General features: G+C 37.3%; 13 protein-coding genes across 13 annotated transcripts; 4 read left to right on the top strand and 9 right to left on the bottom strand. All coding sequences in view use genetic code 12, as the record gives it.

Annotated features, from left to right (window-relative positions):
• Window positions 1–42: 42 nt before the first annotated feature.
• Window positions 43–1,518, bottom strand: YTM1 (ribosome biogenesis protein ytm1; the record flags this gene model as incomplete). The annotated part of the gene is made up of 1 exon (XM_001527855.2): window positions 43–1,518. One exon carries the CDS (start codon window positions 1,516–1,518, stop codon window positions 43–45), a length of 1,476 nt encoding a protein of 491 aa, XP_001527905.2.
• A 513-nt stretch (window positions 1,519–2,031) lies between these two features.
• Window positions 2,032–2,373, bottom strand: PVL30_000415 (uncharacterized protein; the record flags this gene model as incomplete). Its single annotated transcript, XM_001527854.2, has 1 exon — window positions 2,032–2,373. The coding sequence occupies one exon, from the start codon at window positions 2,371–2,373 to the stop codon at window positions 2,032–2,034; it is 342 nt and encodes a 113-aa protein (XP_001527904.2).
• A 1,049-nt stretch (window positions 2,374–3,422) lies between these two features.
• GUA1 (GMP synthase (glutamine-hydrolyzing)) lies at window positions 3,423–5,015 on the top strand (the record flags this gene model as incomplete). Its single annotated transcript, XM_001527853.1, has 1 exon — window positions 3,423–5,015. One exon carries the CDS (start codon window positions 3,423–3,425, stop codon window positions 5,013–5,015), a length of 1,593 nt encoding a protein of 530 aa, XP_001527903.1.
• A 178-nt stretch (window positions 5,016–5,193) lies between these two features.
• On the bottom strand, window positions 5,194–5,607 carry PVL30_000413 (uncharacterized protein; the record flags this gene model as incomplete). The annotated part of the gene is made up of 1 exon (XM_001527852.1): window positions 5,194–5,607. One exon carries the CDS (start codon window positions 5,605–5,607, stop codon window positions 5,194–5,196), a length of 414 nt encoding a protein of 137 aa, XP_001527902.1.
• A 383-nt stretch (window positions 5,608–5,990) lies between these two features.
• FSF1 (Putative alpha-isopropylmalate carrier) lies at window positions 5,991–6,977 on the top strand (the record flags this gene model as incomplete). Its single annotated transcript, XM_001527851.2, has 1 exon — window positions 5,991–6,977. One exon carries the CDS (start codon window positions 5,991–5,993, stop codon window positions 6,975–6,977), a length of 987 nt encoding a protein of 328 aa, XP_001527901.1.
• A 169-nt stretch (window positions 6,978–7,146) lies between these two features.
• Window positions 7,147–8,466, bottom strand: ERG12 (Mevalonate kinase; the record flags this gene model as incomplete). The annotated part of the gene is made up of 1 exon (XM_001527850.1): window positions 7,147–8,466. One exon carries the CDS (start codon window positions 8,464–8,466, stop codon window positions 7,147–7,149), a length of 1,320 nt encoding a protein of 439 aa, XP_001527900.2.
• A 457-nt stretch (window positions 8,467–8,923) lies between these two features.
• PVL30_000410 (uncharacterized protein) lies at window positions 8,924–13,936 on the top strand (the record flags this gene model as incomplete). The annotated part of the gene is made up of 1 exon (XM_001527849.2): window positions 8,924–13,936. The coding sequence occupies one exon, from the start codon at window positions 8,924–8,926 to the stop codon at window positions 13,934–13,936; it is 5,013 nt and encodes a 1,670-aa protein (XP_001527899.2).
• A 199-nt stretch (window positions 13,937–14,135) lies between these two features.
• Window positions 14,136–15,233, bottom strand: PPA2 (inorganic pyrophosphatase; the record flags this gene model as incomplete). Its single annotated transcript, XM_001527848.2, has 1 exon — window positions 14,136–15,233. One exon carries the CDS (start codon window positions 15,231–15,233, stop codon window positions 14,136–14,138), a length of 1,098 nt encoding a protein of 365 aa, XP_001527898.2.
• A 554-nt stretch (window positions 15,234–15,787) lies between these two features.
• On the bottom strand, window positions 15,788–18,406 carry PVL30_000408 (uncharacterized protein; the record flags this gene model as incomplete). The annotated part of the gene is made up of 1 exon (XM_001527847.2): window positions 15,788–18,406. One exon carries the CDS (start codon window positions 18,404–18,406, stop codon window positions 15,788–15,790), a length of 2,619 nt encoding a protein of 872 aa, XP_001527897.2.
• Window positions 18,407–19,478: 1,072 nt separating this feature from the next.
• On the bottom strand, window positions 19,479–20,231 carry PVL30_000407 (uncharacterized protein; the record flags this gene model as incomplete). The annotated part of the gene is made up of 1 exon (XM_001527846.2): window positions 19,479–20,231. The coding sequence occupies one exon, from the start codon at window positions 20,229–20,231 to the stop codon at window positions 19,479–19,481; it is 753 nt and encodes a 250-aa protein (XP_001527896.2).
• Window positions 20,232–21,046: 815 nt separating this feature from the next.
• Window positions 21,047–22,360, top strand: STS1 (Tethering factor for nuclear proteasome sts1; the record flags this gene model as incomplete). Its single annotated transcript, XM_001527845.1, has 1 exon — window positions 21,047–22,360. The coding sequence occupies one exon, from the start codon at window positions 21,047–21,049 to the stop codon at window positions 22,358–22,360; it is 1,314 nt and encodes a 437-aa protein (XP_001527895.2).
• Window positions 22,361–22,834: 474 nt separating this feature from the next.
• PVL30_000405 (uncharacterized protein) lies at window positions 22,835–24,844 on the bottom strand (the record flags this gene model as incomplete). The annotated part of the gene is made up of 1 exon (XM_001527844.2): window positions 22,835–24,844. One exon carries the CDS (start codon window positions 24,842–24,844, stop codon window positions 22,835–22,837), a length of 2,010 nt encoding a protein of 669 aa, XP_001527894.2.
• An 815-nt stretch (window positions 24,845–25,659) lies between these two features.
• Window positions 25,660–27,195, bottom strand: PVL30_000404 (uncharacterized protein; the record flags this gene model as incomplete). The annotated part of the gene is made up of 1 exon (XM_001527843.2): window positions 25,660–27,195. One exon carries the CDS (start codon window positions 27,193–27,195, stop codon window positions 25,660–25,662), a length of 1,536 nt encoding a protein of 511 aa, XP_001527893.2.
• Window positions 27,196–27,402: the final 207 nt, after the last annotated feature.

Genomic DNA, 27,402 nt, shown 5'->3' with positions numbered 1-27,402 from the left:
ATGATGAAAAATTAGAAACAATTATAGTAACAAGTGCCTTTATTATTTGGATATATCTGATCCTTTATTGATCTGGACTCTCTTGTCCTCACCACCACTAATGAGTCCAATTTCGCTATCCCAACAAACATCAAATATTTTACTCTTTGTGCTGCCATCTTCTCGTGTAATTGTGTATAATGATTTGTCAGCTCTGATATCCCACACTTTAACAGTACCATCGTGTGAGCTGGATGCAAACATGTTGGAGTTGTGGGGAGAAGCGCTAAGACCCACTACAAAGTTTGTGTGGCCAACCAACTTTGTATTGACAACCTCTGAATTTGTGTTTGATGCAGAAACTCTTGGGTCATGCAAGTTAATGTGACGAGCTGAGGAACCCGTTGCTATTAAGTTCACTTGAGGTAACTGTAATATAGACAACAACGAAAACCCAGTGGTTCTGGTATCAACGCATCTCAGGGTGACCAAATCCCATGTCTTGATAGTATGATCCTGCGATACAGAATAACCAACTGTAGCGTCTAATTCGTCAAAGATCACACCCTCTACAGGCTCGGTATGGCCCAGTAACAAACTTAATGGAGAACGACGTCTAATGGTTGCATCCTGCAAAGCCAATTTCCTTCTCTTTTTGGATGATGTGGAAATCACGTTTGAGTCATATTCGGGAATGGAAATCTTTGCCATATCTTTATAGTTTGTCGACCAAAAACCGACATTTAAGTCGTAACCTGCACTCAATATACGCTTTGTTTGTTGGTTCACAGCAAGATCCACCACTGGAGCCTTGTGGCCTTCCAAAATGGCCAATGTCTTACCATCTTCAATCTTTTCCATGTCGTTATCGCCGTCATCACCTTCATTAGCTTCATTTTCCTCCTCATCTTCTTCGTTTTGATCAACTACACCTTCGTGTGCTGTCTTCCATAACCTAACCTGTTGATCATTCCCACAGGAAACTATTCTAGTTGGTGAAATCCATTTAACAGATTTGACCGCTGCCGAATGTCCCATATATTGTTTTTCCACTTTTCCCGACATATTGTATGTTTTCACTATACCATCATACGAACCACTCAATATTTTCGGATTAGTGATTGTTAGTTGTGATGATGTTACCGCAGACAGGTTTCTGTTGATTGAATCAAGCGAAGAGATCCAGTCATCATTTTGAAACGAGGCCTGAAAGCTTGGAGGAAGGATTGCTCGAGTATATTCAATTGTGAGAAAGGCTTCACTGGATAACCCGTTACGTGTTAAATAGTCGGATATGGAAGTTCGTAAAAGCTCGCCATTTATAAGAAAGTTAAAGGGTACTGGTTTTCGCTCCTCGTCGTCTTCACCTGATTCAGATTCTAATGCCTTTTGAGTTTCAAGCAAGTGATTCACGATCTCAGATAAACCATATCGCTTCAATGTAACTGGAACATAAAGCGGAGTCTCTTCAACCTTTAGACTTTCATCGGACTCGTTGGTCGTGAATTTGATTTTGATCTGGTTCTTATCGTCGGACATTGTAATGACGGTAGATGTGCAAGATTGTCTATAAACGAATAGTTGGGAGAAAAATTCGGTATTGTTGCCAATATTATTGTTGACTAAAGTTTATGTCTTTCCTCAACGATATGGTCTCAAGGTCATCGTGAAACCCGAAATTTTCCAAAAGGAGGCACTCATCTCAGAGCAGAAAAAGTCGCTACCAAAGAGGAAAAAAAAAAATCTACTTTGCTCGCATCAAACACGAGAAGTTTACGGAAAATGAAGCAAAACAAAGTAAAACAATGTTAAACAATGTTGAACAATGTTGAACAAAGTAAAACATACTTTCTGTTGTTTAGACTCTATATACATACAAAACTTATTTTGTTGTTTTTTTGCTTTCAACTTCATTTATTTATTCTTTTTGTTTTTTGTCCTTATTTTATGTATCTATTTGCTCATGATATTTAAAGCACCTCCTTTTCTTATTTTTTCCTTTTCTTATTTTTTTTTTTCAATTTTTTTGGGCCCAATTTTAAAATTCTCTCTTTAGGTCGCGGTTTTTTTCCATCTATCTCTCTCAACAAAGTCGTTCTTTAAACCTGGTAAAGATGTTTTAGCAACGAGTTTGCTGAAACTTCTTGCAATTAAGAGTCCCCAATTTGCCGACCTGACAAGATTATCCTCAGTCGAATTCAATTTCCTCATTCGAGACAATATAGGCAGTCGTCCAATCATAGAAACGGAGTGACATTGTCGTGAAAGCCAAGCTCGTTTTTGAAACACGCCAAAGTCTGAGATATAACCTTTAGTGAATAAATTTTTCAATGCTCTTTTGATTCGTTTCCATCTTCTGGCTCTGGTAATTCGTGGTGGTGGTAGAGACCTCATTCGGTTATAGATTATGTTTCTGAAGAATGTTTTTTTTATGGTTCTTTTCGTTTCTTTTGGAGTTTCTCACAAGAAATACAAAGGGTCTTGCAAGAAAGATTATTGAAAATATAGCAATCTCTGAGTAAAAAAAACCAGTTTGATGTTTCTTAATATCTTCCAATGTTAATATATGATGATACCAATAGAAATTGAAATGGTTGTAATTGTTGAACTAAGTTTAACCTAAAAATTTAAAAAATTATAAAATTATAAAAATATAAAAAAAAACATGAAGAGAAAAAATGAAAAAGAAAAAGGAAATCCCGAGAAAAAGTCAAAATTATGTATGTGTCTACAAGAAGGTAAGGACTTTGAATAAGAAATGGAAACTAATTGCTTTAATATTGCCATCAAATAGGTTACTGTTGTTGTGTGGTTTGTTTGTTTGTTTGTTTGTTTTTTGCAATTTGAATCTCACCATATCAAAATATCGGCAAAATCAGAGTATATAGTTTCAACTTTCCATTTTATATTTACCTTTTTTTTCAAAACATTACACTGCTAAATCTTGACATTTGTAACAAACAAAATCAAATTAGTTACAAATTAGTTAAATATCATATATCTTACTTTAGGTTCTCGAGTATATGATATAAAATGTTGTTGACAAACTATCACAGACTTGTTCCGATGGAATCTTGTAAGTTATCTCCTTCTTTCGCAGCCAAAAATAGGCTTCGCTACCAAGTTTACTGTGTTTCTTTTTTTTATTATTATTTTTTTTTTTTTTGTTTCTATTTTTTTTTCCTTTCATAAAGCTTTTCTTCAAGGCTGAATTTTTATATTGCAATGCGAGTGGAGGAGAAGGAGTCAAGTGATGAGATGAAAAATAAAATCCTTATCATTTTATACCTCTTTCCCGCTTCTCCCTCTTTTTTCCTCTTCTTCTTTCTTTTCTTCCTATTTTTTTTTCTTTTCCTTTCTTTTGCTGGTGGCATTATTCCCCTCCCATCCTTGTAAGCAAGTACACACCACCTTCTTTCATTCATTAATTTTCTTTATAATCAATGTCAGACAATCTTGAAGACGTTCCTATTGAAGTCTCAAAAGTTTTCGACACCATCTTGGTGTTGGACTTTGGTTCTCAATATTCCCACTTGATCACTCGTCGTTTGAGAGAATTTCAAGTTTATGCTGAAATGTTGCCATGTACCCAGAAAATCTCTGAATTGTCATGGAAACCAAAAGGTATAATTCTTTCAGGTGGTCCTTACTCTGTTTACGCAGAGGACGCTCCCCACGTTGACCACGATATCTTTAAGCTCGATGTTCCTATTTTGGGTATTTGTTACGGTATGCAAGAACTCGCTTGGATCAACGGAAAAGGTGTTGCAAGAGGTGACAAGAGAGAGTATGGACCTGCCACTTTGGATGTGAAAGACAAGAATTGTGCTTTGTTCAAAGGTGTCGACCATTCACAAGTTTGGATGTCCCACGGTGACAAGTTGCATGCATTACCAACCGGGTTTGAAATTGTGGCTACTTCAGAAAACTCTCCATACTGTGCTATCGCAAACGAAAAGGACCAAATTTACGGTATCCAATTCCACCCTGAGGTCACCCACACCATTCAAGGTAAACAGTTGTTGAAAAACTTTGCAGTTGATATCTGTAAAGCCAACACCAACTGGAGTATGGAAAACTTTATTGACACTGAGATTGCCAGAATCAGAAAGTTGGTTGGACCAACTGCTGAGGTTATTGGTGCCGTTTCTGGTGGTGTTGACTCAACTGTTGGAGCCAAGATTATGAAAGAGGCTATTGGTGACAGATTCCATGCCATCTATGTTGATAACGGTGTTATGAGATTGAATGAGACTGAAAGTGTTAAGAAGACATTGGACGAAGGTTTGGGAATCAATTTAACTGTGGTCGATGCTGGTGACTTGTTCCTTAGCAGATTGAAAGGTGTTACTGACCCTGAAAAGAAGAGAAAAATCATTGGAAATACATTTATTCATGTTTTTGAAGACGAGGCAGCCAAGATTAAACCACATGATGGCTCTGAAGTTGAATATCTCTTGCAAGGTACCTTGTACCCTGATGTTATTGAATCTATATCATTCAAAGGTCCATCACAAACAATCAAAACCCATCACAACGTTGGTGGTTTGTTGGAAAACATGAAATTGAAATTGATTGAACCATTGAGAGAATTGTTTAAAGATGAAGTTCGTCATTTGGGTGAATTATTGGGTGTTCCTCAAGATCTCGTTTGGAGACACCCATTCCCTGGTCCAGGTTTGGCTATTAGAGTTCTCGGTGAAGTGACCAAGGAACAAGTCAAGATTGCTCGTGAAGCTGACGCAATTTTCATTGAAGAAATCAAGAAAGCTGGTTTGTATAGACAAATTTCTCAAGCATTTGCAGCTTTGTTGCCAGTGAAATCTGTTGGTGTTATGGGTGACCAAAGAACCTACGAACAAGTTATTGCTTTGAGAGCTATTGAAACTGTTGATTTTATGACTGCAGATTGGTTCGTATTTGAAGCAGCATTCTTGAAGAAAGTTGCATCAAGAATTGTCAATGAAGTTGATGGTGTTGCACGTGTGACTTATGATATTACTTCTAAACCTCCTGCTACTGTTGAATGGGAGTAAACAACTTATGTATTTTTATAAAGACCATTCATCTTCTTTTAAAGAAAAAAAAAATAATAATAATAATAAAGAAAGAAAGAAAGATGGATAGAAAGAACGAATGAAAGCAAAAATTCTAAAGTCTAGAAATAAAAGACAAATAAAGTAAATATATAAATGCCTAAAAAAAAATACCAAATTATAGAACTTCGATGTCAAAAAGTCTTTGTCGTAGAACTGTTGCCACAATGTAATCTTCGTCGTGTGATACACTGAGATGAAATTCGTCGTTCTCTACTTTGAAATTATCATTCCAAATAAATGGTTTACCGTTATTGTCATGATATCGATACCATTCATTGAAATTGAACTGTTCTTGCTCATTAGGAGTCAATGTCTTGAACACCGCTTCCTTTGCGGCCCAGGATCCAGCTATGTATTGTACTTGTCTTTCGTTGTTCATGTTTTTGAATCGATGGGCTTCGTGTTTAGGATGAAGTATCCTTTGTGCCAATCGCACGCTAAACGCAGGGTTTTTACTCAATAATCTTTTAAACCGTGACCTTTTTACAATGTCGACCCCGATCCCTAGTGTAATCCCAACCTTTACCATATTTTCATATACCCGTATTCCTTTATCAACTGACAACTGCTCCGTAGCACTTTCGTGTACATATATATCTATATATATCTGCGTGTTTGTGGGTAATTCTGTGGGTGTATATGTATGTATCAAATAAACTATGACTCAACCGCTCATCACTTCGAAATGGTTAGCGCGCCGCGGCGGGCGGTTGAAAATTCAATTCGAACCGTTTATAATTTTTTATTTTTGAGAAAATGTAATTTTAGTGATTACCTACCAGTCACCGTGTACACACGCACAGAGACACACGCAAACATACACGCAAACGCTTATATCACTTGCATCCAAGGGGTCAAGTACAGTTCTCTTAAAAAAAATAAAAAAACATAAACATAAACATAAAGAACAGAATGGCATCGTCTATTAGTGGGCCCGTACCGTTGCCTCAATCGAGGTATGACTTAAGTAGCTACTGGGGCCGTGTTAAGCACTGTGCCCAAATTTCGGATCCCACAATGCTTCTCAACACCCCAAAGGACATTGAGAATTCGAAAAGGCAAATTTGGGACTACAAGAATGGAGTCGTGCCTTCAATGACTCCGGAGTTGTGGAGAGCAAAAAAAGTGTTGGATTCTACATTACACCCGGATACTGGTGAAACTGTTTTCTTACCTTTCAGAATGTCTTCTTGCGTGCTATCAAACTTAGTGGTTACTGCCGGGATGCTTACACCCAATTTAGGAACCGTGGGGACCTTATTTTGGCAAATTGCCAACCAGAGTTTGAACGTGGCAATCAATACCGCAAATTCCAACAAGTCTCATCCACTCACCACAAAACAAATTGTCACAAACTATACAATGGCTGTCACTGCCTCGTGTGGTGTAGCTCTTGGTTTAAATTCACTTGTACCCAGGTTGAAAAACATCAAGCCAAATACCAGAATGATTTTGGGAAGATTAGTACCGTTCGCTGCTGTAGTTTCTGCTGGTATTGCCAACGTTTTTTTGATGAGGAGCGAAGAGTTGAAGAAAGGAATATCCGTGTATGATAAAAAGGGTAACGAGGTGGGCAATTCCAAAACTGCTGCATGGTATGCTGTTGGTGAGACTGCGGCTAGTAGGGTTATAAATGCAACACCAATAATGGTTATTCCCCCTTTAATCCTAGTCAGATTACAAAAATCAAGACTTCTCAAGGGCAAATCGAAAACAGTTGAAACCTTGACAAATATTGGACTCATCTTTGTCACATCATTAATTGTTTTACCATTTGCGTTAGCTGTGTTTCCACAGCGTGAGACGATTTCCACGTCAAAATTGGAAGACAAATTTCACCACTTGACTACTAAAGATGGCGATAAGATTACTGAGGTAGAGTTTAATCGTGGGATTTAGAGATGTTTTAATTAATCGGCTTCATTCATCTTCATCAGAGATTGTGTATATAGTCTATTGATATCAATATTTTTTGTTTTCCTTCTTCTATGTTGCTTCCCTTTCAATATTAGTTTCTTTTTTTAAATACCTTTCTTTCATCTCCTTCGTCTTTGACCTCAATACTTTATTACCAAAACTTCCATCCAAGGACATTTTCAACTCCTAAATCATTCTCTATTTCCAAACGATTTTTATATCCACAAAACTTTGTTAATGAGAAAAGAAACTTTTCAGATTCTTGACAATCATCTTCAAATAACATTCCAACACCTTTACCGCCCAATGACGTTTCAAAACTCTCAAAACCTTCATTTTCGTATTCCTTCATTGCATTGTGGATAACAGACTTGTCTATACTCTCGTCTACCAATGTAATTGCACAGCCTCCACCTCCAGCGCCGGTCAATTTTGTTGCTCCGAGATTATACTTATCACTAATGATCTTTACCGTCTCCAAAGCTGGGTGTGATACACCTAAAGCGACGAGCAAACCGTGATTCATGTTGACCAACTTGCGCAAAGTAGCGGTCTCTTGTTTGCCAAACTGAGGTAGGTGCATAACTTCATATGCCTGTTCTGATATAAATTCAACTGCATTCAAAATGGGGTTCGTGATGTCTGGAAATTCTTTGGTCAATTCTCCAACACCGGCAACAAGTTTTGCCGTGCTCTTGGGTACTTTAGTGTTTGTCAATAACAATTTTATAGGAGGAAAATCTCTAATACTCGATCTCAAAGATGATTTTGTCGAGTTCAATATCCTTTGGTATTTCACTGCGCCTCCGTGTGTCGCCACTGCATTATCAATACCTGATGGGTTTCCGTGAAAACATTTTTCACCAATTAGTGACCAGTTATCTATAAAGTCTAGTTCAGGTATCTCAGATTCCAGAACATGGTCGTGGTTAGAAAGCTTGGGATCTTTTATCCAATTACCTAACTTCGATAATGCCGCTGAAAGACAAACCGCTGTGGACGCCGAAGAACCCAATCCTGCTCCTATCGGTAATGTAGACCTCACCACAAAAGTGTATCCTTGCAAATCTTGACTGCATAGATTGGTGTAAAGGTATAAGAAACAAAAACAAGCGATGTAGTGCACATTATCATCAAGATTTCTTAACAAGGGAGATAAGCTGTCAACTATTTCTGGATCAAGCTCTGCGGGAGGTTGTGGTTTCCCATTAGAGTCGGCTTTTACTTTAGCTTTAATAGTCTCCCAAGGTATACTTGAAATATCCCAAGAATGGTCTAGCCCTATGTCAGGAAACTTTAATCGCACCATGTTGGAGTCGCCTGTTGATGGAGTAACTAGTAGAAAACATCTCAAGCTAAGGGCAGCTGCAATTGCTGGTTTGCCATATACAGCGGCATGCTCCCCAAATATTATCACCTTTCCCGGTGCACTAACAACAAATTTTAGTGACTCTGCTATTTCAGTCGCCATAAAGATAGTTATCGTACAGGTGCCATACACTGTTATTATCAACTTGAGTGGTTGCAATTTTCCAGTTTTTTCTTCTAGTACCACTTACTCGCGACCTGAAATAAAAAAAAAAAAAGAAAAATAGAGAGAAACTGCAGAAAAGAAAAAATAGAAAAAAAAAAGAGGAAAACAAAGCAAAGCAAAGTGAAAATGCGCTAGCGAAAGAAAACGATGCACTTTGGATTTCGAGCGACAAAGAGAAGGACAAAGCACAACTTTCAAATACATCAATTTTTGAAATTAAACTTAATCCCGGAGTTATACTTCTAAGTCATTTTTTGAATCAACCAATTTCAGAATAGAATTAACCAAAAAGAAAAAGAAAAAAGAAAAAGAAAAAAACCAAGGAATATTATCTATAATTGACCGAGACGACAGGAAGAAGCATATAAGTTATTTGAGCAAAAATAAATGAAGCATGACTTCTAATGAATTAATATCTAAAATTGGTTCAAGTTCCGGTTCTGGAAAGACCAGTAAATTACCATTGAAACCAATCCAGCCGACGCAATACTGGACATTTGAAAATGCGCTAAGTTTAATTAAACATTGCCAAGATCCATACATTCTGGAAGCCTTGAATGAGTTCTTGCTCTTATCACAAAATATTATTACAACTCCGTTGCCATTTAAGAACGATCCAAATCACTCGAGTAAAATAAACTCTAAAACAAGGGAGATTTCTATAAGAGGGATTCTCTACACAGACATTACCGAGCAGAATATCAAGGATGCCGAGGAAATCCGCAAGATTTTACCATTTGATTTGGACATGAGAGAAATTGTGCGAGTCATTTCGCAAACATCCAAAAAAGTTCCTTCAAAAAATACTTTGCTGTCATTTGATGGTGGTGCTAGTAACTATATCAAGAGCAAATTAAGCGACGACAAAGAGCACAGGGATCATGCTAGGAGACTTACTTTATACATTTGGAGTATTCTACGAGAACAGAGGATCATCTTGAAAATTGCATGTGAATTGTTATTCAACAAGACTGATGAATATGCTTCGACTGTCATTCGCAATTTAGGCAAGGAAATTTTCTTGTCCAAAGATTATATTTCATCGTTGATTTCGTCAATTCAGCTGACTATAGAAGTATTGCTTACAGGCTCGTATTTAACCGGAAGGTCTGAAGATGTGGATGATACTATTGCCAATGAGACTGTATTGTTTTGCATTCAATCATGTAAAATCTTGTTTGAAGTAGCTCTTCAAAACCCACTAATTGATAAAGAAAATGTAACTGCGTGGTTTAAAATATTGAAGAAAACAGATTTTGGAGTTGCACTTGGCCCTAAACTCAAATATCACGAATCATATGAGGAATTACAAGCACTTTTTTCAGCAATAACAATTGAGTTTTTGGATTTGGAAAATAGTTATGATTTTGTCTCAGACGAAAACCAACGCCTGTTGTCATTTGTGGTGGACCCAAATGTTTTCAATTTTATCAATGATATCGTGACGAGCAGTTATTGCACTAATTCTATGATTATGTTTGCTTGGAAAATTATATTGTTGCGCAAATTTTATTTTTACCAAGAATTTCCAAATGCGCAAACATCTAGAGCTTTTGAAAATGTTTTCTCAAATTCTCAGATGCAAATTGCAATTGCTGATTTGGACAGCAAACTAACAACTTTAGAAGTTTATTTGAACTTGCAAAGAATCAATAAAATTTTGTGCCACGACAAGTCGTATCTGGCGGTGCTTTCTACTGTTATCACCTCGTCAATGCCGTTACTAGAGCTCACTCCAGAAATATCAGATTGTATTGCAAATGTGATGCGCAACTGTCCAAATGATGTCATTGAGAGTTTTTTCACTAGTGAAGCTACAACTGATGCTATCATCTTATCTCGAGCCAAATTTCCTTTACTCATCTCGCCTTACTTGAAATTAGCCTCCATAAATGGCAATTTTGCCTTGCACGAATTCAATTACCTCAAGTCTTATATACAAGATTTTGAGAAAGATGAGTTTGACAGAATCTACCAAATTGACGACCTGGATCCCAACTTGGTACGCATCAAGGAGGATGTGTTTGTGGCACCGCCATTTGAATCAAACAAAAAGATGACTATTTGTTTGGAAACAGGTACCAAAGCCAAACTTTTGCCCTCTAGCAAACCTGGTACGGTACTTGTCACATTCCTATACCAATACAATGGATGGGCATTTTTAGGCAGAGTGTTGCAGAATATTTTGAAACTAAACAAAATAGATCCTTTGCAAGAAGTGGTTCTAATTGACATTCTTAACTTAATGTACAGTGTTGCTGTTGATAACACCGATGATGGCACTGAATTGATTTTGGAGGCAATGTCTGCTTACACTGACCAAGCTGATGTTGTTGAGTTGATTTTGAGGCTTCTTGAGCTGGCTTTACGCGAAAGAAATGTCAAGTTACTGACGACGATAGTTCGCTTATTAACAAGCTTGGTTCCATTTGCATCTGATAGAATATGGTCACACTTGCGAAAATCGTCATTGTTTGCTGTGGAAGGAGGTGAAGGTAGAGCGCGGGCTATATTCAATGCTATTGAGCTGGTCAATGGCAATTACTCATTCTCCTTGTCCATAATACAACTTGCACAAGCTTTGGTATCCCAATCCATAAGCTTGAGCATAAATTCGTTGAATCTGAATATTAGGGAACAAATAATGACGAATATCGTTAGCCATTTGATTTTTCTTTTTGAAAATTTCAGCAACTGCAGATTCAATGTTTTTCTGGAAAGGTTGGAAATGGGAGTTTTGTTACTCGATATTTTCTCGACAATATTAACAACCACGTATGGTATTAAAAAATTCGATCAAGATTACAGCAAAAAAGGAATTGTGGGCCAAATTTTTCACACAGCTGCAAAATCAATCTTGGATTCCTTTTTAGCAGTAGATGTTGACTGTGCTAGCTCTGCTGCTGCGCCGATATTGAATACTTTAGGCAACGTGGCGTCAAATTTGGATCTGTACGAATTGGCGGATACTTCTGGATTTTGGTATGACACCTGGATCCGCTGCTGCTTTTCATTTGCGCAGTTATTACTCGACTATCGTACATACTTGAACTTGGAGCCATCAGCACTTGAAAAGGCACTCTATCACAAAGCCGCTGATCTTGTTACGATATTTGCCACTGTAGAATCATATGGGAAAATTGTGTTAGATCTTCTTTCAAGTTTGATTAAAAGTGGCAATTGGAAAGGAAAAGAAGGAATTTTCGAGCCGTCATTGCTTTCTCACCTCGGAACATATAATGCACAAATATTAAAAGATACAGTTGCTGCAGGTCTCAACAACACTTTTGACGACTACAAGATGAAAATCGCAATACATGATTTTATCTGCGCGGTAATGACTAGCAATCAAGAAGGGCTTGTTGTATTTTTCCACACGGGTAAAGATGCATTCATCACGACAAAAAAAGATGGCACTGACAAAGAGGGAGAAATAGTTGATGGAAAGGAAAAAACTTTGGGTCAAAACAATAACTCCCTTATTCAGTTATTAAAGAAAAATGTCAGAGAGATGAAGTATTACCCAAATTCCGTCAGCATTCATTTGGTCGATGCACTTGCTTTAGCGTGTAACTCGTGGACTACTGTAAGAGAATATAAGCATGATGACGAGTTTATCGAAAGCTTGATTGACCGGATTAAGCTTCAGATCACTGGTACCCCAACATCGCCCGAGGCATTCATCAGTCGGTGCTATGAAATCAAATTAGTTGCAAAGATTGCAGATATCTTGGCTCTTTATTTGTTCACCACGAAAAATGAAAAATGCGGGAAAAAAATAATTGATTTTGTTAATTCTGATGACTTTGTTGAGATTGCAGAGAAAAAGTTTGTAATTACGCATTACCAACCTACACTTTATGCAAATCTTCAAAACTCGTTCGAGCAAGCATTTCCCAATCTTGAACTTTCCCAATTTCTCAGTAAGCCACCAGCTAAGCGAAATAGGATTGGGGTTAATGTAATTTACAACTTGGCTTTAATGGATGAGTTTTTCAAAAATGAAAAAGATTGGGTACTGATTAGGGAGCAACTCATAGCTTCAAGTATAAACCTGCAATTTGTCACCTCGCAATTGGAAAGTGCCAAATCTTTTAGTGTTTTGATAACTAGTTTTTGCAGACGCTATGAGGGAGCATTTAATGAGCAATTGTTGAGTTTCGCAAATTTTCTTTTGTTAACTAATGTTAAAGAGAATAATTTACTGGATCAATTCAAGGAAATATATTTCGAGAGAATCGAGTTATCGTTTTACTTAATCTACTCCTTCTTTGTGACCAAAGATAAATCAAAGGTTCTGGACATTGATGTTTTTGATGTTATAAAGAGCTTGAGTTATTTGCTTTCCTCGAGACTTCAAGTTCAGTATCATCATCATCATCATCATCAAGAAACCTTGTCAGTTGAGGATCCAGTGCGTTCAAAGGAACTTTACAGGTTATTACTCAAAACAATATATTCTGCGTTGAGTCTTATAAAAGACAATATCAAAGTGATTACAGATTTTCTGAGTGTTTTTGGTGACTTGTTTGACTCAATTGTGATCAAGGGCATCAGACTGTTATCATTCGATATTCAAAATGAGGTTTATTATGCGCGTCTGGGAGAAGGCAAGGTTAACAAGTTGAAAATTGCATCAGCATTTGAAGATCTACAATTGATCCTCTCGATATTAAAAGTGTTTACCGGCCTCAAGAGTCATGGGGTGATCCTCATGCAAAAGATTGTGGAACTGATTGATGAATCTAGTACCGTAAAGACTTTGCTTCATATTTATGCAAACTCATTGTACCCTGAGTTGGATGACGAGTTTGCTATTGCGCAATTGAGCTTGGAATTTTTACGACAATTGATGTCTATTCCAGCACTTGCTAGAAGCATAGTCTCGGCTGGTTTGTACATTGCACTATTGGAAAGTCCCGTTTCTAGAGTGTTGCGTAATGGAGGAATGTCGATTACTAACGAACCCAAGCACTACCATCTTTGGGTAGATGGACTTTTACCAATTATAATAACAAACATTTCTGCTGTGGGGCCATCAATTTTTCCTGAAGTATGTGTTGTTTTAAGATTGTTGAGTAAGCAGGTTGAGTATGCACTAGGTAACTGGGCAAGAGGGGAAATTTCTACGGCCGCTGTTGCGGAAACAAGTCAACTTTTAGTGATATATGACCTTTTGAACTCGGTCGAGGTTACCGCTGAAGTAAAAATCAGTATTGGCGATTTTCCGGGCTTGAACACAGAGGAGAAAAGGGAAGAGTTGGTTGAGAGCTTGAATAATTTAACAAAGCATCCGAAATACTTGAGATCACGAATTGCTAAAAGTAATCCACACCAGGTGATTGATGATGATGTCGTGAATAACATAGTTGTTTCTATTAGAGAAATGGCAAATACACTTAATTAGAGATTTTGTGTGAGGAAGACATACGGAGAATATAAACCAAATAGTAAATGAAAGCAAAGCAAAGCAAAGCAAAAGCAAAATAGAGCAAAGCAAAATAGAGCAAAGCAAAAGCAAAATAGAGCTAAGCAAAAATATATAAAGTAATAAACCAAATGAAAGTGTAGTTTGTAAATTTTTATCATATTCTAACCACTAAAATTTATGCCTTCGGTTTGAAAAAATAGCTTCGATTAGTACCTACAGGGAACGCGGCATCAGGCTGCGCTGGATTATTGAGCTCCACGTTGAATTTCTCAACATAACCGGGCGTTTCTTTTAAAGTTGTATTTGTAATTGCCGGAATTTGCTTAATCTCACTACCATTTTTATTTCCCAGAACCAATTGTTTCCAGCTATCATGACAGCCTTGAACAATCTCCAATGTCTCGTTTGCATTTTTATACTTTCCTTCAAATGCAAACTTATTCTCTGGCTTTTCATCTGCCAACTTGTAATCCTTAAACCACTGTTTTGTGGCCTCGAGCAAGCCCGGGCATTTTTCTCTCAAATCGTCAATATCGTTGACTTCTGAAGCCAAAGAATCCTTGATATCTACTACAATTACCTTCCAGTCTAGCTCGCCATCGTCAATCAAGGCCAATGAGCCCAAGATCTTAACTCTTTTCACATCACCGGTTGAAAGTATATCTGAGCCAATCTCGCACACGTCAAGAGGATCATTATCACCAAACAAGTCATAGTGTTTTTCGGTGGGATCCTCCCATGTTTGAGGAAATGCGCCATAATTGTGGATATAGCCATGGTGTGGAAACAAATTCTTTACAAAGCGAACTTTGCCGTTTTTGGAATCCTGGACTATAGGGTTACCAGGCGCATTACGCAGAATTTCAAACTTGGCATTGGACCAACGTGGGATCTCACATACAAAGTTTGCTTCTTTTGCAACAAGATCGAGGCCGAGATCAATGTCATGGAAATAGGATATGATTTTGCCTGAGTCCGTAGTTGCGTAATTTGCATATGTCGCCGTGTATTTTGTACCTTGGTTTGTAGCTATAACTAGCGGTGCCGATTGGGGAGTCTTAATGGTGGTCTCATTTGGCGAAGATTCAGTTGTAGAGGCAGCTGCTGTAGAAGAAGAAGAAGAAGATGATGATGATGATGATGATGATGCCCCAGTGGTATGGTTAAATCGCAAGTGGTTGTTCGTCATAGATAGTCTCGATAGAGCATGATTATGTGAGTGCTCATTAATATGTGTTAAAACTCCCTTAGGCATTGACTTTGCCATTGACATTGTCATTATTCGTCTGGTAAAGAAAGATCTTATTGACATGTTGAAGCGTCTAAATAAATAATGTGGGGAAACAATAATTCATAAAATTTATCCGTTATCTGGGCACTATGGAAAATTCATTTGTGAGAGGGAAAAAGAGACATGAAAAATCGTGCCTCGGTTTCGAATTCAAGAGAAAAAAAAAATAAAAAAAATAAAAAAAAGAAAAAATAAAGAGCTATATATGTGTGTGGTAGCATTGGAACGAATTTTAATTTCAGCGACCAAATATACATTCATTGATTATCAATGGTCGACGGGATCAAGATGAAGAAAGAAGTATAAAAAAAAGGTGTTGCAAAGTATCATCAGTTGTTATATACGTAGAAATATATAGTATGAAACTTTACATCCTTAAAAAAGAAAAATGAATGTCAAGGAAAGGACGGGGGGTGGGTGAAAGAAAAAAAAATGAAATCTAATAAATACAAAAATACATGCAAAAGTATAAAAGTATGGAAGTTTGAAAGTATGAAAGTAAAACAACAAATTTTTTATAAGAAAAGCTGGTGTTCCTAATTTGGTGGCTTTCCATAAAAAACAATCTTGCCCTTGTCATTGAAACCTGCATTTTCATCGCTGATGTCAACAACGTCCTTCAAATTCTCAATTTCGATGGCTGCCAAGTTCATTGGGTCTCTTGGGATCCAGACTCCAGGACACTGTGCACTGATAGCAGGTGCGTCGTATGCATGTTTATCATCGGTCACCTCGGGTTCAATATTGTACAGTGCAGGCAAGAGCTTTTTTGCATGACGGTAATTGAGAAACACATCGGGACGAATAAACCTCACCAAGAAATTATCGCTCTGTGTGTACTTCCTATCACGATCGGCTAATAATGGCACCGCTGTAATCTTCAAATCATCAACATTGGCCTCAGGGTCACTATTTTTGAGTTCTTCCTTCACTTCGAATGTAAACTGGCGTTCTCTTTCTTGTTCATTCTCGTATTCTTTTTCAAATTTGGCATCGTACTTTTTCTTATACTTTTTGTTTTCCAAAATTTTTGATGCAAACTCGGATTTGCCAGAGAAAGAGGGAGTGCTTGAAACACCATCTAAAGCCCTCATACAGTCTAATGGAACCACAGTAAGCAACTGGTCAAATGCTTGACACATGTGAACGTTGATAAACACCGTTGCCACAATACCAACAACTTGCAAGACTATAGGGCCCCATCCTTTACCAACTGCAAATATACCAAGCATACATACTTGACCAATGTAAATACCGGTAAATGTTTGTAGCAATGCTCGTGGGTAGTGCTGACCACGTGCATCTGGTGAAGGAACAAACACATAAGTGAGGTTGTACATGTACGCAATATAAACAAGGAAAAACGCAACACATGCAAAGATAATGATCAATGGTGAAATAACAGAGTATATTAAAGTGATACAAGCCAACTGTGTAAACAAGGGGAAAACTGTACCCCAAGCAACAGAGCCCAACCCACTAAACCTGTTCCATTTTTTCCTCACGGTGTTATCCAAAATGTAACCCAAAATGTAGTAGAGGAACAAACCAACTATTTGGAATAATGCACCTCCTGCAATTGTCAAGCCCTGCAACATCAAATATGATATGTAGAAATTGGACGAAAGAGGTAATTTGTCTGCCAAAATGCTCATTGCTGAGGTTGGTTTTTCAATGATCTGGGTAACAGTGGCTGTGGCAGAAGATGCTAAAGCCGTAACCAAGAAACCATTAACCATTAAAAATCCAAAGTATGCATTTTGAGTGTACAACTCGATAGTTTGTACTGATACGCATCCGGAAATCTTTGCCATGGCACGGATAAACATGGGTAAAAGCATCATCAAAATAGATAACATTGCCGTTGGCAAAATACCCGTAACCAAACCGTATAATTGTTTTGGTAACCTTTCAATCCATCTGAGCCAGTGTAACTTATTTGTAAGGTATGTGAAATTGGAAATCACACCTACAAATGCAACCGGGATAGCCCAAAATATGATCAACGCAACAATTGCTGCAAATGCCAAGGATCTTCTAGTAATTCTTTCCCACCAGAATATACGCATATTTAGCCAATTGATGTCACCAGGCTCGTATCCAATATATGCGGGGCTCATCCTCATGGGACCATGACTTACAGTAGATTGGTATGCGACTTGAGCATAATATTGATTTTCAAACTCAACAAACACAGAATTGTATGGCTTCGTGCGTCTAAATTTCTTTTGTTGTTCTTTAACTTCTTTATTCAAGATTGGTATCTGTTCTTGACACCATCTTATAGTGTCTGTTTTTGCCGAAAAAAACCCGCCTGTTCTTGTTCTTGGACGCTTGCTTTCTGGAACGTATGCACTAATCTCATCCTCTGGTTCAAGCTTTATACCTTTTTTATCAGCCTTTCTCTTGGCCTTGACTGCCATTTTAAGCAATTTGTTTTCGGCATTCTCCAATTTAGTAACTACTTGTGCTCGCTCGTCAACTTTATGCTCCAAAAACCGCGATGTTCTGGCAACGTATATCCTCTTGATACCATTAAACACTTTGTACAATTGTTTTTCGTCTAATAGTTGGTCAGGCACGCCTTGGAACAACACGGTTCTCGACGATAATTTCATTGCATACTTGGGCGACGACAAAACGACATTTTTTAATGAATTATAAAAGAACAATTCCCTGTAAATGACAAACATAACTGCTCCATACCAAAACCAGCCAATGAACACGTGTGCATAATATCTATGTTTATCCTTGACATTTGCAATCGACAATTGATCAAATCCTTTGTTACCGTTTCCGTTGGCTGCATTGATTGGAAGGAGGACAATCCATGTCAACAAGCCAAACAAAAACAATAAACTAAATGTTCTAATATATCGCAAGAAAAAGTACCCATCCAAGCCAGATTGCTGTATAATGAACGAATCGTGTTTGTTCAATAATGCGAAAAGCCAAGTAAACGGATCGCGAGGAAGAGGTTTTGGTCTCTGATCTGCTGGCACGAGGTCTGCTGGTAATGATTTGGGACTATATGTTCTTCTGAATTTCAATCTTAAAAGAAGGAAACCCGTGACAAAGCACGAGAATAACACAATGTTTGCCACGAGCGATGACACCACCGTGGACGTGGACTGACTACTTGTAGCAACGGCCATGGTGATGTAAGTTTATCAAGGAAAAAAAAAAAAACTGGTGAAACGAACGTAGCTGGTGGAAACAAAAATGATGAATATAAGGTACTTTCAGCGATGAAAGGGAAAAGCAATTGCAAAAGTGAAAATAAGAATATGCTTTTATATATGTGTGTGTATATGTATATGTATATGAAAAACCAAAAAACCAAAAACCAAAAAAGAAAAAAAGAAAAAAGAAAAAATAAAGTATTCCTAATTTAATGAAATGTTTGGTATATAGTTGGTAAATGGTCTCAATTTTCCATATATTTGTTTAAGCAAACTCCCTTGAGTTGTAATGTAACAATCTTTTCCCGCTTTGTTTGTTGTTATGATCTGTGCAAAAAAAGAAAAAAACATTAAGAATAAAATAAAGACTTGTGATGATGAAATTCTGAAGGGTGTCACCAGAAGCAATTGTTTACTTTTACGTTTCTGACACACGTTATATGCAGTTTTTTGTTCGGCGGTGACACTTTTACCAAAACATAAAAAAAATAAGCGCAAGAAAAAAAAAAAAATATTTCACTTTTTAAATTTCTTTTGTTTATGTCACGTGACTATCTGATGAATCAGACGTAGCCGCTTACAGTTTGTAGTTTTTTTTTCCCCCTTACAGTTGCGTGAGACTCTAAAATTCTATTTAAATAAGTTTTCCATATACTCTGTTGATCTAGTTGTTGATTCCATAGTTGTTTCTGTTTTTTTTTTGTATTTTTTTTTTTGCAGGGATTTGTAAAAAAATAGCTCACTAAGTTTCGAACTAGCTGATGATATGCGCTAGTGGTCAATTCCTATATCTGCAATCAAGCAATTTTGAATTGATTCAAGTGGATAGTTTCAACAGAATGTGAATGCTAGTGGCTCTCCTATTTTATAAATATTTAATTCCCTTTCTTTTTCTTTTTTTTTCTTTTTTTTTGTCAGTATTTGACCTAAAGTGCTCGCGCAACACGCATGCACATTTAACTCCAAAAAATTTACACACAATTGAATACAATTGAATACGCTTATATAAATATACATATTTAACGAGTCGCCCCTTTTCTCTTTCTTACAAGGAGATACCAGCGTCCATTGCAACAACTGTACCAGTCAGTGTCGCTAACTTAGACAACAACACAAACTGTGCAGCACACTCGTCGATATCGGTGATCTTTTTTATGGGCGAGCTTTCCACTGCTGCGTTTTGTCTTTCCTCGCTAAATCTCTGTCCCCACTCTGTTAACAACATACCTGGGCAAACGGCATGTAATCGAACCTTGGGTCCTTGCGACTTGGCCAACATTTTTATAAGGTGGATCAAAGCTGCCTTGCTCACGGCATAAGGAATTGATGAGCCATAGCATATGCGTCCAGCAACAGAGGCACTAGCAATAAAAACCCCACCATCCTCATTCTTATCAAAATACGGCTTGGCCGCTTTGAACAAGTAATAGTGTGCTTTGACATTAGCTGAAAAAGTCCCATCCCAAAGTTCCTCGTCCATTCCTTCTAAATCAGAATAGTCGACAATTTTGGTCCAGCCGGCATTTGAAATGAGAATATCAATACCTCCCAACTCTTGAACAGTGATTTCCACCAACTTGTAAAGGTTCTTGGTATCAAAAATGTCTGCTTGTATAACAATTGCTTTGACACCATATTTGGTCTCAATCTCCTTGCTCAAAGTCTCTGCACGTTCCTTATTGTTAGAATAGTTTATAGCGATATTGACACCCTCGGCAGCCAATTGGTGAGCAACTGCTGCGCCTAAACCTGCACTTCCACCAGTGACCAATGCGTTTTTTCCTTGAAGATTGATCATTAGATTTGCAATAAGATATTCTTTATTTCTTTCTCTCTTTCTTTCTTTCAATTTTTTTCAGATATCTCTATATGTTCATGTGTGTTTTCGTGTACACTTAATTCGAATCAATGGTATCTAGTGGTCAGCATTTTGAATTCCGTATCCCTTAATCAGTCGCGGCTTAATTCCGTCTACTGGGCTGAAACGACACACGCAAGAATAAAAAAAAAAAGAAAAGAAAGAGGAGATTAATTGACGATTTTCGAAGGAGGTATACAACAGATCAGACAATATAGAAGACATAATTTACATGTTTTTGCGACACATTCTAAATTTGCGACACATTCTTAATTTGCGACATTGTTTGATGACAGAAGGCAAAGAAAACAAAAGAAGAAAAAAAAAAGAAATTAAGGAATGGCGAAAGGAGAGGGAGAGGGTGTATGTATGTATGTATGTATGTTGCGAGAGGTTGTAAAAACTCCATCAGTTTATTAGACAGCATCATATATATATATATATACATATATTAATAATCGTCAAATCCACCCTTTATTTCATTCAGGAAATTATTTCGCATAAGATCAGAGAGTACTCTTATTCAATAAACTGAAGACAATCATTAATATCATCATAATCATTACCTGTACTGTTATTACCAGATTATTGTTGCACTGGAATAAAGAAGACAAAGCTTTGCCCACATTTTATTCACCACCACTAAACAAGAGTGAAAGTTTTGACAAGTTGTCAAAACTTTTTAAAACTTCACACAGCATCTAGCGTCTACAACCCAGTACAAACTTTTCTATATACGCACTATAAAATACAAGATGATGTCAGCCAGCTTTCATTGGAAACATCGCAGCAACGAACAAGGTAAAAATCCGTTGGATAAGTCAGCTATGCCATCTTCAACACTGCACTACATGTCGACTAATAATAGTACTAATAACGGAACTGGTACTAGTACTAATACTAGTGGCAGTAGCAGTCACTATACCATAGCGCCACGAAGTTTCTCCGAAATGGTACCGTCACAACAACAACAACAACAAAATAAGAAAAGAAAACGTTATAGTGATGATGATAGCGAAACCCATAACGAAACCCATAGCGAAAACAACAATGATACAAGCCAAGAGCAATTCAAACCTCACAATCATCGTGATCAAACTGCCTCTGGGCTACTGCACTTGCAACAACAACAACTGCAACAACAACATTCACTGCTGCTGCTGCAACAGTTGCATTATTTCCATGGCAGTTCCAAAACAAAACGTACCAAGATCCCGAAAATAATTGGACAACCCCTCCCCACCAGTCGACTAATTGAATCGCTCGATAAGACACATTTAGAAAAATTGCTTCATTCTTTAATTGACATCCATCCAGAACTCAACAAGACCATTCAAAAGATCACTCCAAAACCTTCATTGGAAAATCTTCTTCTGATACTACAAGACAAACATGCTCAACTTATCGACCATCTTCCTTACAAATGCAGCGAGACGAGCGACTACTCGTACTTGAGAATTAAGCCGTATTTGCAAGAATTTCTTTCGTGTTTAGAGGATTACGTCCTCTACTATTTGCCCAGTAATAACTATAGTGAAACCAAACACAAATTGATTCAATCACTTAAATTTATAGACGAAGCAACGAGCACGATTCACAAGTTGCCCAATTTTACCAATTCTGAGTATCAGTATATGAGAAACCTTACTTATGAACAATTAATCAACTGCTGGTTGATCTTGGTCAACCAAGAAACGAACTGTGATACTGGCAATGGCCTTGACTACACGGAATTTCACAAGATTGTCGAAGAATTGGATTTGTTGGAAAGCTTAAAACAACATGGTGTGCAAAGTGGCCAGGAAGGGTTCAGTAAAGTGATTGAAGCCGTGCAAAATAAATTGGGACAAAATCAAATTTTGCTCAGCCGCCAATTTGGCATTGATTATGGTAATGACATGACAGTCAGTAGCAGCAACGGTAATAGAAGTGGTACTGGTGCTGGCTTTGGAGGTGGAGGTGGAGGTGCAAGTAGAAGTGGCAGTGGAAGTGGAACCAGTAGTAATGCTTTAAGCGACATGATTACTGTTGATTACTCACTGTATTCCTTGTCAAATCGTTCTGTATAAATTTTTTAATATTCATTTGCATTGTTTCTTTTTTATTTTACATAAAAATAGATTTCTTTTCTTTTTAGTTTAATTCTTTGTTTGTGTTGACGAGTGTAAATCCTTGCTTCTGTAATCACTGTGGAATCCTTTTGGGCCAAGCAATGTAGAGTTACAAAATATCAAATACATTTTAGAAATAATAACATAAAGTAATGGGTATATATATATTGATTTATATATATATTATATACTATTTACATAGACGGAAAAAAAAAACAAATTACTTAAAGGAAAAGAAAGGTAAAAGAGGTAAAAACACAAGAGAGGCAAAGACAAGCATAAAATGATAATAAATAAAAACCAAAAAAAAAAAAGAAAAGGAAAAGTAAAACAATAGGAAAAGATCAAATATTCTTTTTGAAAAAGAAACAAATCTTTCAATAAATAAACTATACTTTACCTTTCTTTTACTCACTTTACCTTTCTAATCACTTAATAGTAATCGTTTCCTTCGTACTCGCTGTCGCTAATATCGTAAGCGTCGCTATCCTCGTCATAATTCGAGATGCTATCCAAATCATAGTCAGCTTCATTAAACTCCTTAAACCGGTTTCTTTTCACCTCAACATCATCGGGTCCATTCAGAATGGATGCCGAGCCATCAACACCCCCTTCAACAGAATTTGTAAATCCGCCACCATTGGCCATCCTTTCGCCAAATACCGCATCATCGTCGTCGTAGTCTATTGCATCGTCCCCAACTTCTTCGATTTCTTTTTCTTCTGCTTCTATTTTCATCTCTTGCAAAATATCAAAACATTCACTAAGTAATGCACATAAAGCACCTTGGCCTTCAGGTACTGTTGTGTCAACGATAAATTTACCATCTTTACGTAAATTATCAATCGAAGCAAGCTTGAACTGGAACGGGTACAACTCGCGCAAATTGTTCACACCATCGACTCTCTTTAGCTCCAACAAGCACCTCTTAACAGTAGAGAGTTGGTTATGGATTGGTGTTAAACTTTCACTCACAGGTTCACTACTTTCAAGTAATTTATAAATCACTGAATAACAACGACGTAATAAGTAAAGCACCAATAATTGATATTTCCTCAATTTACCCTTTGGTGTTTGTTGTACCAACTTCATCCGCTGCTCATCGATGGATTTGAGACTTTTTTGGTAATTGTACAAGTCTGTTTCTCTTAATGTCCAACGTCTGGTGATTAATAGATTTTCCAATGTCAATTTAAGCTCCTGGAGCTGCTTGTAAATCAAATCGTACTGTTGTTTTAATTCAATCAAAGAACCCTCTTTTCCTTCTCCATCGTCCTCGATCGAAAGGTTGGCAAGTGATAACTCCTCGTCGTGCATTTGCAAATCTGCGAGTAAGTTTTTGCAATCATCAATCAACCCATTTATAACTGGTTGTATGGAATCCAATTGTTTTTCATCGAGTACCTCAGAACTATGAAACTTACCGTCACCTTCATCTCTCAAGTTCTCAACTTGTTTCAAGTCTTGCTTCAATCCCGAAATCTTGTCATTCAACTCCTGCTGTCTTTCGGAGCTACCGATATCTTGATAATCAGTGAGTAGATTCAATATTTGCTGTCGAATGTTAATCAATTCATGGTAAGTGGGTTCTAAATCCAGCGGCACATTCTTGAAATTGTCAACTAGCTCTGTGTATAGTCCCTCGCATCTATTCAATTTGTTTCGCAACAATGTCTCTTCAATCTGGTGACTCAGTAGTGCTCTTCCATCTTTCATTTCTTCATCTTCATCTTCAAATTTATCCTGGCTTGTGACAATGATGTCTCTAATCTCTTCAAGTCTAGTACCTACAGGTTTCAAGTCATCCATAGTGTAAACCTTGCATTCTTTTAAATGCGTCAACAATTTCATGACTGTACTCAAACTTGAATATGTTGCCGGTGCAAATTTGATCAATCCACACGTAACAAAGCACAAGCTCAATAATTGGAAGTTGTCATCAATGATAAGATCATTACCATTGGGGATTTGCAAAGTGATTCCTTTCAATTCCTCGTCTTTTCTTGTCAATTTCAACTCATTTATTGTGTTTAAAAACTGGTCGTAAATCTCATAAATCTGTTTTGAGCTAATGTATTTGGCCCTGTTGTTCTTCAACGAAAGCAATGTTTTGTACATGGAAAATAACTGGTCATAAATTTCTCTTTCAAATGATGGAACCGAGGAAGATGAGGATGATTGTTTATGAAAAGTGCCGCCGAGGGACACACTGGAGTTTGCATGTGACGAATGTTTGCTCAAGCTAGCAAAGGCAGAAGTGGCATTATTTGAAGATGACGCAGAGGGTGCATTTTGTAGTGCTGAGGTATACGAAGCAGGGTTTGATGAATTCATCAAAGTTGAAGAATTTGATTGTAATCTTTGTGGATTTGACGACGGACTGAGAAGATCAGAGGGTGTACCAGGTCTTGAATGTGGAGTGACTAGTCCTGAGTTTGTCATCAAAACAGGAATAAAGAAATTTAAAAAGAAGAAACGGTGTATTAGACAATTAGATGTAGTAGGAAAGTCTGGGTTTCTAGCTGTGTGAACAAGAATGTATGGGTATGTTGTGTGGTAATAGCTATTGGTTGCTATATATATATATGTGTGTGTGTGTGTATATATATAAATGTGTGCCACAAGGGTAACAGGATATAAATTTTCTGGGGTGTGACCGGAAATGAGTCTCTATCTATAGCTTTGTCGCTGTCTTTAGTCACTGTCGCAATTTCAATCTCTACGGTGAGTTGTGTTTTATTGATTTTCTTTTTTTTTTTTTTTTTTTTTCTGAATTTTTTTTTTTTTGCTTTCTTTCCTTGACCTCCTTTTGAAGGTAACTGCTCGGAGAAAATAGGAAAGTTTGCTTTTCCCGCCTTCCGTGCGCATTCCTAATAAACAAGGTTTTTACTCTTACCACTATTACCACTATTACCACTATTACTATTTAAACAATTATCATCATTACCACCACTGTTAGTACTGATACTACTAGTAAAGGCTTGTGATGGGTTCTAATGCAGATAATTTGCATGTAGGTGTTATCAAGCAGAATAAAATCATATTTTCAAAGTGAAGGCGGGGTCATAAACAGAAAATGATGTGAAAGGAAGGTTGGTAGAAATATATATCTACCTAATATACAACATGCATAAAGGTCATATGATTTGCACGCAAGTATTTTTACAATAACTAACTAACTATATATATACATATATATATAAATTGTCTCTGCCGTACAAGCACACGCATATATACATATACACAAACATACCTTTTTATATCAAATCATCAAAATCATCCTCGTCGTCGTCGTCGTCATCTTCATCTCCATCATCTTCATCTGCCTTAACTTTAGCATCCTGTTTTTTCTGTTCATTTTGTTCGTTTTGTCCATTTTGCTCGTTATGGTTGATTTGGTGATTTTGATCCTCTAAGCTATTACTATTACTATTATTATTGTTATTATTATTATGTTGTTCATTGACATGCTGGTCGTTATTAATATCCACATCCTCCATGTCGTCATCATCATCATCGTCATCTTCATCTTCTTCTTCGTCGTCGTCGTCGTCTTCTTCTTCCTCTTCTTGTTGTGCCAATTGAGCATAATAAGCTGCCAATGCATCTTGAGCTTCTCTATCCTTGGCTTCTGACGAAATTCCTAAAGCTGTACCGCCAGCTACACCAGCACCAAACGAAGAGGATGATGCACCTCCATTTGTTGGTTCTGGAGTTGGCAATACTGAGGACGCATCTGTAGTGTTGTTTTTTCCCTCTCCTTTTTCGCTTTTGATTTGTAAAGCAGGTGTCCCATCTTCGTTCTTGATGCCGCTAGTCATAGTCGTGTCTTTTTGTATATCTCCTTCTCCTTCTTCTGCTGCTGCTGCAGCTGCTGCTGCTACTGCTACTGCTACTTCATTGTCTTCTGGTTCATCTTTTACATAATCGACACTTTGTTGCTTATCAACGGTACTTGCAGTGTGCCATGAAGGTAATGCATTTTGTTCCAACTTTTGTCTTCTGCGCTCTTTCTCCAATTGCTCACGTTCATAATTCTCATCGTTTGCGGTGATTGAGACGTGCAATGTTGCTTGTGATCTTGCTGTAGCGTTTTGTAAGGATTGTGCATATGATCTTGATTTGGAGCTGACACGGTTCGACAAGGTGTATTGTGCTGTTGATGCTGATTGGGCTGGGATAGCCTGGAGTAAACTGCTTTCGAAATCATTGTCTTGAATTTTGTATTGGATCTCATCGATGATTTTGAGGTATTTGATGATGGGGTCTATTTGGGACATCAAGTCTTCCAACTTTTCTTGTTTTGCAATTGCTTGTTGTGAGGAGTCGTCTTCAATGAGGACACCTGAGCATACATCGCAAACAAACTCTGTCTTGTCCTCACTTAATAAGCTTATGGCGTCCAACTGTGATATTTTCTTGCCGCATCGTGGACACATGTATCCTTGTGGGTTTCCGTAATTGGACATTTCTTCTTTCAACAGGTTGACAAGGGTGTGAACTTTCCATTTTATCGAGTCGATAGCTTCGGTGATGTGGATGTAGAAGTAGGTACGAGTGATGTATTTCTGTTGGCCGTTATCTTCTCTTTGGACGTGTCTCACGAGTAGTCTATCTTCGACTAGTCTGTTGCACAAGGATCGCAACTCTTTTCTTTTGATTCCAATTAGATGTATCAAGTCGTCCTCGGATAGGACTGAATGGCGCAATACGGCATCAAGGATGAGGACATATGGGATACTGTAGAATCCTCGACTGACAAATCTGATGAGTGACCTAACTGAGTCGTCCATCAAAAAAAAAAAAGAAAAAAAAGAAAAGAAAGAAAAGAAAAAAAGAAAAGAAAGAAAAGAAAAAAAGAAAATGATAAAGGGATTGAAGGTGGTGGTGGTGTGTGTGTGTGTGGTACAAGTGGGAAAATGCAAGGAAAAAGGAATTTGGTGTAGAATTGAAATAAGGAAAATGTAGAACTTCAAAAAAATGATGCAGTATCAATGAAA

The sequence above is a fragment of the Lodderomyces elongisporus genome, chromosome 1 (genome assembly GCF_030384665.1).
Source record: "Lodderomyces elongisporus chromosome 1, complete sequence".
NCBI classification, from domain to species: Eukaryota; Fungi; Ascomycota; class Pichiomycetes; order Serinales; family Debaryomycetaceae; genus Lodderomyces; species Lodderomyces elongisporus.
This window is presented reverse-complemented; position numbering and strand designations above follow the sequence as displayed.